The sequence below is a fragment of the Bufo gargarizans genome, chromosome 6 (genome assembly GCF_014858855.1).
Source record: "Bufo gargarizans isolate SCDJY-AF-19 chromosome 6, ASM1485885v1, whole genome shotgun sequence".
Taxonomy (NCBI): Eukaryota; Metazoa; Chordata; class Amphibia; order Anura; family Bufonidae; genus Bufo; species Bufo gargarizans.
Window position 1 is genome coordinate 351,405,214 of NC_058085.1, and position 14,335 is coordinate 351,419,548.

The window sequence follows — 14,335 nt, forward strand, 5'->3', positions numbered from 1 at the left end:
GGAGGGACGTGCGCCAAACAGCTCTCCGCCTGGGGCATTTAGGGAGATATAGCTTCCCTGGCCGTGCTTACTGGTCCACGTATCTGTGGTTAGGTGGACCTTGCCACTGATGGCGTTGCGCAGTGCACACTTGATTTTATCCAAAACTTGGTTGTGCAGGGAGGGCACGGCTCTCCTGGAGGAGTAGTGGCGGCTGGGAACGACGTACTGTGAGTCAGCAAGCGACATGAGCTGTTTGAAGCTGTCCGTCTCCACCAGCCTGAATGACAGCATTTCAAAGGCCAGTAGCTTAGAAATGTTGGCATTCAGAACCAGGGATTGAGGGTGGCTAGGTGGGAATTTACGCTTTCTCTCAAAGGTTTGTGAGATGGAGAGCTGAGCGCTTCCGTGTGACATGGTGGAGATGCTTGGTGACGGAGGTGGTGTTGTTGGTGGCACATCCTCTGTTTGCTGGGCGGCAGGTGCCAAAGTTCCTTCATAGGCGGCGGAAGAGGCTGAGACAGCAGCAGAAGAGGGAGCAGGAGGGGCCTGAGCCCTTTCTTGGTTTTGAAGGTGCTTACTCCACTGCAGCCCGTGTCTCGCATGTAGATGCCTGGTCATGCAGGTTGTGCTAAGGTTCAGAACGTTAATGCCTATGTTCAGGCTCTGATGGCACAGCGTGCAAACCACTCGGGTCTTGTCATCAGCACATTGTGTGAAGAAGTGCCATGCCAGGGAACTCCTTTATGCTGCCTTTGGTGTGCTCAGTCCCTGGAGGCAGTGGCCAGTAGCAGGCGAACTGTTTCGGCAATGGCTGCTCTGCTTTTGCACCCTGCTCCCGCTTTTGCTACGCCGTTGGCTCGGTCTCACCACTGCCTCTTCCTCCGAACTCTGAAAGCCAGTGGCACGACCTTCATTCCATGTGGGGTCTAGGACCTCATTGTCCCCTGCATCGTCTTCCATCCAGTCTTCCTCCCTGACCTCCTTTTTGGTCTACTACGGACTTGACAGACAATAGTTTAATATGTAAGGGGCCTCAAAGCTTTCATCCACAATAGATCCTGCTTTAAGAGAAAGTTCCCGGAAAGACTGCATGGTCAGTCTGAATGACTGTGATGGCCAATATGGACTACAATTTGTATGGCTGTGTGAGTGAAACAATCGTCATTGTTTGTTCAAGGGATGTTCAGCTATTAACCTATGGTCAGTTTTAGCTACTTTTGGACCATGAACTGTGTATAGGTGCTCAGTAATCTTTTGGTTGCCATAAATAGAAATGGGTGCATATTAGTGCTTTGGCCACTTTCTGGCTGCTTGTGACCAATCTGTATGTAAGATGACTATATGAAAATTGGCAATATATCCTTTGTTGATATTCTTTACCATTTGCTATATTTCATAGGCCATGCCCCCTTGTCTTTTGTGCTGTCCATATAGAGGTCCTGTTCATAAGATGACCGCTGATGGAGGGTCAAGTAACCAGGTATATCACCTCCATGTGATGTCTCCTGCATTCAAATACACTGTATCTGTCCTAAACTCCCAAAATAGCAAGTGCAGATAGCAGATGCAGTGTATTTAAACAGAGGAGACATCACATGGAGGTGATTTGCCTGGTCACATGATCCTCCATCAGCAGCCATTTTATGGACAAGACTTCTGTATAGGCAGAAGAAAAGACTTGGCAAAAAAGGGAGCATACTTTATGAAATAAGGAAAATGGTGCAGAATTTCAACAATTGCTATATTGGTAAGTGCTATATAATCAACTTACAAACACATTGATCAACAATAACCAGAAAGTGGCCAACCCCTTTAATATACCTGTACAATGGGGCTCATGTGGAGTACTCAACTGTAACTGCATCTACCGTACTACAAGTATCATTTCATTTATTAAACTGCTTCAAACTCTACTGATCTTGTAGTCATTCTTTGACCTTTAGAAATGTCAACTTGTATTAATGTGCCTGACATAGCTTATCATCATATTTCCGTTCAGAAAAAGGACAGCTTTATTGTTAAACAGGTTGTCTAGAGTGTGACTTACAGGTGACAACCATTATTTCTGAAACTGCACAAAGGTCAGAAGAAGTGTGCGTTGGGGGGAGAGTGAATAAATGTAATTTAAATGTGCCAAATTATGATGATAAATATGTAATGGCCAGAACGAGGTAGATGATGCAGGTGGACGTCCTGGGGAACATTTCAGGAGGATGCAATACAGGAGGATGCTAAAGAGAACATACTTTGAATTTACAATTTTTCTACCCAGCCAATCTGAGATGTAATTTGAAGCTCCTGTGGCCCCTATAAAAAATTTGTAACAAAGACCCCTAACTACAAAATCAGGGTCTTTGTCCCTCATGTTGTAATAACACATTTGAGATGCAACTAACAGTCAGGAATACATCAGACTTACCAGTCCCCTCCTCTGTAACAGAAGCTGCAACTTTCAGTTCATTTCTCTTGTTAGTTTCGTTCATCCTGAACACCCCAGACTTTACATCAATTGTATGGCAACCAGATCTGTCCAGCTGTGTGAAAGAATCAATTAATATTTAAGAGTCAATCATTTAACATAGATGTATGAAATGCCAGAAATCACCATCTGAAATGCCAGAAATAACAGAAAGAGTGGCCTGGCAGCTGTTATGGCACCAGTGGTGTACGGGGGCCTCGTGGGCTTCCTTCTAAGTTCTTAGAATCTGTTATTCTACTGCCTATTTTAGAGTCAGGATGCCACCCCGTAATATCTAGCATGCGTTCCTTTATGTGTTAATAATTTTGGAACACTTTTACTTAGCTATGTGATTCTGAGACTGCTTGGCCCACATTCAGTAATGTGTCTGCGTCTGGAATCTGTCTAACAAGGGGCACAAACTGGCGCATTTTGACTAGAGCTTCTACAATTGTTTTCAACTTAGTTGAGAATTGAGTGGTGCTTAGATGGAAGGGACTGGGCTATGTGGGAAATAGGGGGTGGGCTAAGATGTTTGGCCTCTTTGTGTGATTTTATACAGTTCTCTATCAGCTACACGTCTGAGTTTTTTATACTTCTGTTCTTTTACTCTATTACTTACTTCTCTAGTAAACCATAGTGTGGTCCCTCCTTCGTTTTACTTTTGATAATCTGTCTGACATAAAGTTTAGTTGACTTTTAGATGACCACATTTAATAATGTCCACTGGTTATACACACACCCACTGATTATTCTGACCCTTTTAATTTCCCGTTTAAACTCCCTCTCTATTTCCTTGAAATTAGTCCTTCTAAAGTCATTACTTTTTTAATAGTGTATGATGGTTCCCAGTCTGCTTTTATATCAAACCATAAACATTGGTGGTCATCGGAACCTAAGTGTTCTTCCACCTTAACCTAGGCTACCAGGACCCATTTGTAAAGATTAAATCTAGAATGTTATCTCCTCTGGTTTGTGGCTTCACTAGCTGTTCCAAAGATGTTCTTTTAAGTGCATCAGTTGCAAGTAAGAGCACTAGAGATACTCCAGTCTAAACCAGGCATGTTGAAGTCACCCATAACTACAAGTCCTCCCTTTTCTGCAGTTTGAGAAATTTCATCAACCAACTTATCATAATCCTCACTTTGACCTGGAGACCTATAAACCATGTCAGTTCTGATAACAGCCCCCTCCTTAGCTTGCATGCAAACCCAAAGAGTTCAAAGCTCTTTGTGTGTGTGTTCTGAATTTCTGCAGATTTTAGACTATCATGGACATAAATGGCTAATCCGCCACTTTTTCTCCTATTTTGTCTTTCTTGTACAGTGTGTATCCAGGTATGGCAATTTCCCAGTCATTACAATACTTAAACCACGTTTCAGTTATTGCAGCAAGATCAAAATTATCCCAATTTTTATCCCCATAAGTTTGTAAATCCTATGTACTGTCACTATAATCACACTAAGTAATTAAACTGGCTGGAGATATAAATCATCATCATCAATAAAATTTCTATCCCCTTCTTCTAGGTCAAAGACTATGGACATCTTTAAAGACATTTATTATCATCATCATTATTATTATTAAGTGTTCTTGCCTGGCAAGACCACTTACTGTTATCTCACATATATATTCTTATTATTATAGCCAAATTTACCACCCTAACTCCTCCCACAGTTTTTACACTACATAGACAGTAATATACCGAAACGTGCGGATTGTTCCCGATTGGTGTGCTATGACTTTGTGGAATGTTTCGCAGAATGGTTCACGATATATCAGCGTTTTTGTTGCGAAATTGGTCCCATAGAAATGAATGGCGGAATGTTCAAAACTAGAGTGGGAGCTGACAAAAGCTAGAGTTGGAGCTGAAAAATCAGGACATGATTTCTAAACTGCCACCACTCCCTACTTTTGAAGCCCACCTACACAAATCGTATATCAAAATGTTCAGCTATCCTTGCTGCCACTAAAAATGTCCACGGCTAACTAATAGTCTTGATAATTTTCACAATATGACCATTTATTGAAACTCCACTCTAGTCAACTCAAATTTGAAGGGCAATTTCTAAACTGCGACTGTGCCTTCATTTTTTATATTTCTTTTTTTTTTTTTTCAAAATATTTCTTTATTGTTATACAAAACACATTAAATATACAGTATCTGACCGTCCAACGGGTCATTACAATAATCATTCAAATTAACTTTTGTAGTTTTTCCTTTTCTACTATGGCCCTCCATCACCCGTTCTTCTTTAATCATGTCCTCTACTGCTTTTCTCCACTGCCGAACTGTTGGAGGGTCAACCCCTACCCATTTCTTGAGTATTAAGAGTCTAGCTTGAAATAAGACCTTACTAAGGACCATACTTATATCTCTATTTAAACCCAGATGTTCGGTTGCCCCCAGAATACACGTCATCGGATCCTCTGATATTTGAACCTTCGAAATTCGATATATAGTATCTGTTATTTCTGTCCAATATCTAAACAATCTGGGACATCTCCAGAAGCAATGCATTAAGTCAGCTCTCTCTCCCCCACATTTTACACAATCATCCGAGGATCTAACACCCATTCTTTTTAATATCCATGGGGATCTATGCAACCTATGAACCACAAAAAATTGTGAAATCTTATGTGAACCCCTGTTTGAAACTCGAGAATAGTTCTTTAATGCATCGTTCCATTTTTCTTCCGTAAAAAATTCCAGTTCATTCTCCCATTTTTTCCTAGCTAATATTGTAACCCGTTTCTTTTTTTCCCCCATCAGTATCTTATATCTTTTTGCCGTTATTCCTCTTCTTTCACCCAGATTAGTAAATTTGTGTAATATCTCAGATCTTTCCATCTTATATTTATCCTCTTGCATAACTAACCTCAATGCATTCCTAAGCTGAAAGTATTTGTATATGTCCTTATACGGTATACCAAACTCTCTAACCATTGTATTAAAGTCTTTCAATTTACCCTGTTCGAATATCTGGTTTAAGTATTTCATCCCATTTTTCTCCCAGTCAATATACATTTTAATCCCCTGGAGTTCCTTAAGGTTAATATTTTTCCATATAGGTGTGTATTGCAAGAGCCCTTTAATCTCTAGTATTTTTTTAATCTCTACCCATATATATTCCATTAAATTTAAAACTCTATTTCCTATATTTTTTCCTCCCAGTGTACCCGATTCCAACACCTCTAAAAAGTTCCATTCTTCTTTCCATCCCAATCTATTTACAACCTGACTACCCACCAACCCATCCAAACTACTCTTTATTTGACCATATTGTGTAATTATATAATAGAAAAACCAATTCGGAACTGCAAGTCCACCTTCTCTCACTGGGAGTTGAAGTATCTCTCTCTTTATTCTGGGAATCTTACCTTTCCAAAGAAATTCTCCCATTAACCTGTCAAGCAATCTAAAGATATCCTGCGACAACCTGACTGGGGCATTTTGAAGGACATATAGTATTTTGGGGAGAAAAACCATTTTTATTAAGTTTACCCGACCCTGTATTGAAATTGGCAATCTACGGCAGACATGTATTTTGGCCCTAAGTTCTTTTATTAGGGGAAGTACATTTAATTTTTCATATTCTCCTATGTTTCCGGAGATTTGTATCCCCAAATATTTAAAGTTTTCTTGTTTTCCCAACACCTGCACCTTTAAAAACCCCTGTGGTTGTGCATCTCCCAACATCAACATATATGATTTCCCCCAATTAATATTTAATCCAGAAAAACAACCAAACTTATCTATTATATCTATAACTCTATTAAACTGGTCTCCAGTATTGTGCATAAATAACAAAATATCATCCGCGTACATTAACAATTTTTCTTCCCCACCATCATAGTGAAAGCCTTTAATTTCCCTATCGTTTCTTATTATACTTGCCATAGGTTCGATCGCAATGGCGAATAACAGTGGAGAGAGAGGGCATCCCTGCCTAGTGCCCCGATATAGGGCAAGGGGCAGGGACAAGCTCCCATCCACCATCACTCTGGCCCGCGGATCCTGATATATTAGCTGTATCCATCTTATAAATCCTTCCCCGATACCGACCCTTTTTAATACTGCCCATAAATATTCCCATTCAATACAGTCGAATGCCTTTTGGGCATCCAGTGATAATACGGCTTTCTCCCCCGCTTCTGTTCTGTTAGCTTCAATATTTAAATACAACCTTCTTATATTTGAGTATATCGTTCTGCCCGGTATAAAACCTGTTTGATCTAGGTTTATTATATTCTTAACCACCCTTGAGAGTCTATCGGCCAAAACTTTTGCCAAAATTTTAACATCGGTATTTAAAAGTGATATTGGCCTATATGATCCCGGGTCTAGTTGTTCTTTACCCTTTTTTGGAATTAGTGTTATAATTGCCTCTTTCATAGAGTCTGGTAAGTCCCCAATTTTTTTAGCCTCGTCCAATGTTATTTTTAGTTCTGGTACTAACACCTGGGAGAAGGTTTTATAAATTTCAAAAGGGAGCCCGTCACTTCCTGGTGCCTTTTCAGATTTTACTTGCCCCAGGACCTTATTTATTTCTACAATTGATATTTCTTTTTCTAGAAATATCTTTTGGGCCTGGGATATCTCCCTAAGAGGAATCTGATCCAAATACAAATCTAATTCTTGTTTTGAGTATCGTACCCTAGACTTGTATACCTCTTGGAAATATTTTACAAACACTTCTTTAACTCCTTCTGGTGTATTAATTGTCTCACCCCTTTTATCTTTAATCGCCCCTATCCAGGCTTTCTCTCTTTGATTTCTTGCTATATTTGCCAAGATTTTACCAACTTTTTCTCCCTCTGTGGCCAGCCGGATCCCTTGAAACCTTAATTCTTTCCTACTTCTCTCCATATGATATACCTTTAACTTTTCCTGTTCTTCCTCCCATATTTTCTTATTATCGTCAGTGGGATATCTCATACATGTTGTTGCTAATTCCTGAACTTTTTTTTCCAAAGCAATCCCCTTTTCCCTGGTAATTTTTTTTAAATGATTCACTTTTTTACAAAGCAATCCTCTTAGATATGCTTTAGCCGTATCCCAAACAATTAACTTACTTGCAGAATAGTTATTCTCCCTAAAAAATTTTTTTAATTCTTCCATTATACTTTCTTTGTCTGGGATCATTGGTAACCAATGGGAGTTAAACTTAAACGGTAATAAGGCCTTCTTTTTATTCAAATCTAGTTCCATTACCACGGCATTATGATCTGATAGAGCCATGGGGAGATACTTTATTTTAATCCTATCATAGAACATCAGATTTTTATTTCCCAGTGCCATATCTATTCTAGACCAGGTTTGGTGTGTTTTGGAGTAGCAGGAATACATATTTTTATCCGGGTTCTGGAGACGCCAAACGTCGATCCAGTTAAATTCATGGGCTAATTTATAAAAATCTACTTTCTGTGTTCTTCCCCCTCTGCTAGAAGTTCTATCCCTGAGTGGATCCATTACTGCGTTATAGTCTCCAATCGCAATCATTATAGCTTCCTGTCTATCCAGCATGAATCCATACAGTTGATATAAAATCTCTGGCGTATACGGTGGAGGAATATAGATATTTGCAATTACCATTTTAACCCCTTCTATATTACAATATAGAAAGAGGTATCTGCCACAGTCATCGGCCTCACACATCAGACATTCAAATTTTATTTTATTATGGATCAAAATTGAGACCCCTCTTGAATAAGTAGTGTATACAGAATGGTAACTTTCCCCTATCCATCTCTTCTGCAACCATCTTAAAGATTCCTTATCCAAATGTGTCTCTTGTAGGCAAATGACGGCTGGCAGAAACCCCTTCATCCACTCGAAGATAGCATACCTCTTCACTCTCTCCCTTAAACCCCTCGTATTCAACGAAACAATCCTAACCATCTAGCAGAGGGGGAAGAAAAAAAAAAAAAAAAAAAAAAAAAAAGAAATCACAACACGTCTCCCTCTCCCTCATGCCACCCACACCCCCCCATCCCAGATAGCCCCCCTCCCTGCTGTCCAGCAGTCGGGGCGACTCCATAACTTAGCATACTAGCTCCCTCCCTCTCCGCATCCCCCAGCCTCAAAGGCCCTCCCCGTCCGCCCAATCGCTAACCTCCTCCGGAGTCTGAAAAAAAACAGTCCTACCTTTATATTCCACCCTTAATTTTGCCGGAAAGAGTAAACTGTACTTTAAACCTGCTTCCCTTAATCTTTTCTTAACAACAATATACTCTTTCCTGCGGGCGTTAGTGTGCACAGAATAGTCTGGAAATAGCCTTATCTTAACACCCTGTATCTGGTACTTTTCAGAGGTTCTTGCATCAGTTAATATTCTATCTCGATCCCGGCCGAATAAACATTTGACCAATATCTGTCTAGGAGATTCTCCTGGAACCCTCTTTCTTGTAGGGACCCGATGCGCTCTTTCAATAGCAAACAATGGAGATAGAACACCTTCCGTACAATTATCCCTTATCCATCTCTCCATATATTCGGTACAATTATCACCTTCTACGCGCTCTGGGATCCCTATACATCTTATATTAGATCTCCTTGATCTATCCTCTTGACTTATTATTTTTTGTTCCATCCTAGTATTCGTTTCCTTTAACAGAACCACCTCTTTCTCCAATTTCTGTACCGAATGTTCCAAAACGGGAACCTTGTCCTCCATCTCATGTAAGCGCTGCCTTATCTTCTCCATCTCAACCCGTATTACACCAACGTCCATTTGCACTGCCCCGATCTGGGTCACCATATTCCCCATTAGGTTCTCCATCCTCGAGACAGTGCAAAATATATCTTTCATCATCTTTGCATCACTTTCTGTGAATACAGCTACTGTTCCCTTCTCCCCCCCCCCCCCCGAAGTCCCGCTATCCTGGACCAAATCATGAGACCCTGCTTCTATCCTTCTCTCCCTTTGTGGGGACCCCAATCCAGGCAAAATTTTTATTTAGAAATTTATTTAAGCCCTGCTGTTTGGGCCCAGTCTCCAATCCCGTAGCTGATCTCCTATTACCACCCCCCGTAGGGCCTTTCTTGGGTGGCATTTTGAAATCTCCTTACCTCCCTCCCCTACTCGCCTCCCACCTCCCGCCCACCCACACCAAGTCCCTGGAAACCAGATCAGAATAAACAAAAATGAGCACAACTTGTTAGTAAAAGAAAGAAAGAAAAAAAAAAAACACACCAAAAAGGAAGGGGGGGGAGGGAAAATAGGAACAAACAAAACAACAAGGGAAAACGTCCAGAGTTAAAGATACTGTCCTTATTTTTCATAGAACACAAAAGGTCCCCTCTGATGTTAAGGGGAAAAAAAAAAAAAAAAAACTTTTGTTAGTATCCACTTATCTGTAAAATCTTCAACATAAGATAGAAAGACGGGAAAAAAAAAATAATAATTTTTTAGCGGAGTCGAATCTTAGTTGGGTTATCCATTCCAGACCAAGATCTCAGCGTCTCAGTGTCTCCCAAGCCGGACCCCACAAGACAGCGGGCAGCGCAGCAAGCATGCCATCCGAATGGGCAGTACCAGAGGAAGCAGGGAAGATAAAGTTAATTAGTACAGGAATGTCCATTAGGGTTAGGTTAAGTTATCACTAAGAAAAGATCTCAAAAAAGGGTTGTAAGGGGTTATAGCCCGGGATTCAGACCCCCAGTGATCTTCATCTTTCCTTTTTTTTTTCCCCCTTCCTTCCTTTTTTTTTCCCCTCTACTCCCTCTCCCACATTCCTATTTACTCCGGTGCAGGACCATGCTCCATGAGCACCTCTAATACCTGCCGATGTCTCAGAGCGGGTATCGGCGCCCACTGCCACTCAATCAGTAGCGGCCTCAGGCTGCACGGCATTTGTTAAAAACACAAATTGTTAATATAGAGGGAGGTGGAAAAAGAAACACAAATTCAAAAAAACAAGTTAAGACACTTTCCTAATGTCCATAAATACCAAAAAAAAAAAAAGAGAGACTCCAATTCCTGAAAACAGAGAGAATAGGAAAGTCACAGTGGTGGCACAGCAGGTAATCACTTTGCAGTTTAAATACAAGAATAAAGCCGCGTAGAGGTAGGTTGGTCCCTGGTTAGTCCGAGAGAGTTTGACGGTATTAAAGAGGGGATTAGTCCATTAGAAAAAAGCAGCATCTTTAGTGGGTTAGGGTCAGGACACATGTGGGAATATCATTAGAGGAAAACATATAGCAACTACAGCAATCTGTGTCTGCCACCCAATGGATGTCCTCAGTCCCACTTTTTTCTTTTTTTCCCTTTTTCCTTCCCTATTTCCTTGTTTCCCTCTCTCCACTCTTGATTATTACTTTATTCATTCCAGCAAGAAGGGGCATCAGAAGCAGACCCACAAAGCAATGAACTCCCTCTGTGTCAGGCCCGATAATATTTTCAGCTGCTGTATATCTTGCCCCAGAAAAAAAATGTCATCAGAGGCCGCAACAGGAGCAGCAGCCCCAGCCTCTCCAGCCGCTCCGACCTTAATACACAGCTCTCGCTGGCTCAGACGTGTATCCCCTCCACTTCTCACTGCAGTGGGAAGCCGCGACTAACATATGGTATTACCAAAACCTCCTTCCAACTTCAGACTTCTCCCAACGGCACAGTGATCGGGCCAAATCGGGGCCGGTCAAGAACCTCAACCTCAGCATCGACATCGGGGTCCCACAGGGCGTCTCAGAGCAGGCACAGCAAGGGATCTGCAGCAGCTGCAAGCATCGAGTCAACGGTCGGGGGCGGCTGTGGACGGACGGGCGGCCAGCGTGCAGGAGCGCGGGGAGGCGGAGCCTAGCGTCACACGTCCGACGCTCCCATTTTTTATATTTCAGAGACATACTATGCATCAAAATGTAGGTCTGGGTCTTGTGATTCTCACAATATAAAGCTGTAGGATTTATAATTTTTAAACTACAACCATATAAATAAGGAGTAATTGGGTTGCTTAACCGAGGGTAGTGTGGTAAAGGTGCAACTGCTATTGGTACACACAATCCAATAGGTAAAATTGTATAAAATATTAAATATTAGCAGGCACACTTACAATTGGAGTAACATATTATTTAATATATCAATTAAAATATCTCACACAAATGGAAATAAATATAATAAACATGCACAAAGAACAATAATGCACAAAGAACAATAATTAGCAGTGTAGGGATTAAATAAGCAGCAAAAAATTCATTAGCAGCATATAGGAACAGTTAGCAGCATAGAGATGCCAAATAGCAGCATATGTTCCTCCTGTTCCATATAGTGGAGTACTCAAATTAGCAGCATAACTGGATAAAAAACTTTCAGATCCAGATGGATCAGTGATTCAAATAACAGGGTGTCAGTTCAATCCTTATAATATGCAACCACTAAAAAACGTGTTGTTGTCTGGATCAGCAATATTAATAAGTGTCCAAATAAAATTTTCTAATGGTAGTAGTTCTGCTCTATTTGGACAATATAGATAATTTTAATATCCTATGACAATAGTCCAGCTCTTTTTTTAGGCTCACTTAGTATACTTGCCGCAGATTAAGACAAATATGTAGGACTTTACGTTCAGGGGGAGAAAAGGTTTGCTAGCCGATGTACCTAGATGCGGCGTTCCACGTGTCGGCTCGCTTTCCCCTTCTCAATCCCATGTATGTTGTCTGCGTTCGAGTCTCTGGCTTCCCAGGTAAGGTGTGTAGGAGCACGTCACTTCTGGTTGTCAGTGATGACGTCAGCGGTTACATCATCTCACGTGACCCGCGCTATAGCGGTTTGGAATAGAGCGATCCAGAGACACTGTGTTAAGATGATTCTGCGAATAAACTTGTGAGATTTTTTCGGATTTCTTCGATAATGTTATAAAAAGTCTATTTAAAAATTATATCCTGCTTGCAAGCCGATACTGTAGTCTCCCAAAACTCTCATATGCGTTTCGAGGCTCGAAACGCGTATGGAAATTTTTGGGGACTACAGTATCGGCTTGCAAGCAGGATATCATTTTTAAATGGACTTTTTATAACATTATCAAAGAAATCCAAAAAAATCTCACAAGTTTATTCGCAGAATCATCTTAACACAGTGTCTCCGGATCGCTCTATTCCAAACCGCTATAGTGCGGGTCAAGTGAGATGAGGTAACCGCTGACATCATCACTGACAACCAGAGGCGACACGCTCTTGCACACTTCATGTGGGACACAAGAGATTTGAACGCAGACAACATACACAGGATTGCGAAGGGGGTAAGCGTACCGACTCAAAGGTAAGAGCCGCTAAGTACCAAAGAACACGTGGGATGCCGCGTCTAGGTATATCGGCTAGCAAACCTTTTCTCCCCCTGAACATAAGTCTGGATCTGGAAGTTTTTTATCCAGTTATAATGCTAATTTGAATACTCCACTATATGGAACTGGAGGAAGATATGCTGCTATTTGGCATCTCTATGCTGCTAACTGTTCCTATATGCTGCTAATGAATTATTTGCTGCTTATTTAATCCCTACGCTGCCAATTATTGTTCTTTGTGCATATTTATCATATTTATTTCCATTTGTGTGAGATATTTTAATTGATATTTTAATTGATATATTAAATAATACGTTACTCCAATTGTAAGTGTGCCTGCTAATATTTTATATTTTATACAATTTTAAACTACAACCACTCTTCTCTGCCCTTGCTGTAGAGTGGGTTGCCATAGGAACCTGGGTGTGTGAGCAGCCAGCAAAGTGACAAAATCTAGAGTGTGGGCTGAAAAATCAGGACATGATTTCTAAACTGCCACCACTCCCTCATTTTCATGCCCACCTACACAAATCGGCTGCTAATGTTTTTATAAATGTATGTTTTAATGTAACTGTGAAGCACTTTGGGCAACAACATTGCAATTAAATGTGCTATATAAATAAATAAAAGTTGAAATGCATTTCTCACTCTATCAAGCTTGCCATGTGCACTTTTTAAATTTGATCAATCAATTGGTTAGTGTAATGTTTACTATCTTTACTCATTCCAAACACTTCACACAGTTACTCTGCCCACTCCAACCTTTCCACAGTTACTACAGCCACTCCATGCAGTTACTCCACCCACTCCAGTTGTAGATTACTGGTGGAGGCAAGAACACTTCACACAACTTCCACAGAAATTGTAGCTTTTCTAGTTATTATTAGTGTTCAGTGAAGTGAAGCATTCAAAGTAGAATTCGGTCTGAAGTTTATGAAAAAAATTGATTTGCAACGAATCCGAATTTCCTCACACTTGAAGAATCAGATTTTTCTAAAATGGCGGCTGTACGTGATAAAAAGTGAAACTAAATTTAGAGGAGACAAGCCTGGGAATGCAAGATCACCCAAAATGCTGTGCAGATAGCCAATCTGTAGATAGCCCTATAAAACCCTCATCCTGTGAGGTCTTCACCATTATCCTGTGAGCTAAGCGTAGGTATGATATGGTAAGCACTCATGCGCTAGGCATAGTGTTGCTGAAATTGATAAACAGAAGAATATTGGAGAAGGGAGAGTGCAGGGAGACATTCTGCATCAAATTTATTTAGTTATTCTTACATTTATTTACCCCTTCAGGACCCTGCTATTTTTCACCTTATGGACCAGGCTATTTTTTGTAAATCTGTCACTTTATGTGCTAATAACTTTAAAACACTTTTACTTATCCAAGCCATTCTGAGACTGTTTTCTCGTCATATACTTATTCATGATAGTGGTAAATTTGAGTCAAAATATTTAATTTTTATTTATAAAAAATACCAAATTTACAAAAAAATGGAAAAATTTCAATTTCTGTGCGTTTAAAATAGATAGTGATACCTCCTAAAATAGTTCTTACTTTACATTTACCATATGGCTACTTCATGTTTGGATCATTTTTTAAATTACATTTTAA

General features: G+C 40.4%; 1 protein-coding gene across 1 annotated transcript in view; it reads right to left on the reverse strand.

The window, feature by feature from the left end:
- LOC122942210 (alpha-2-macroglobulin-like protein 1) overlaps nt 1-14,335 on the reverse strand; it is a 273,571-nt gene that overhangs the window by 198,755 nt on the left and 60,481 nt on the right. The window contains exon 9 of the mRNA XM_044299709.1: nt 2,402-2,516. Within this exon, the coding sequence (XP_044155644.1) occupies nt 2,402-2,516 (115 nt within the window). The remainder of the gene's footprint in view (nt 1-2,401; nt 2,517-14,335) is intronic.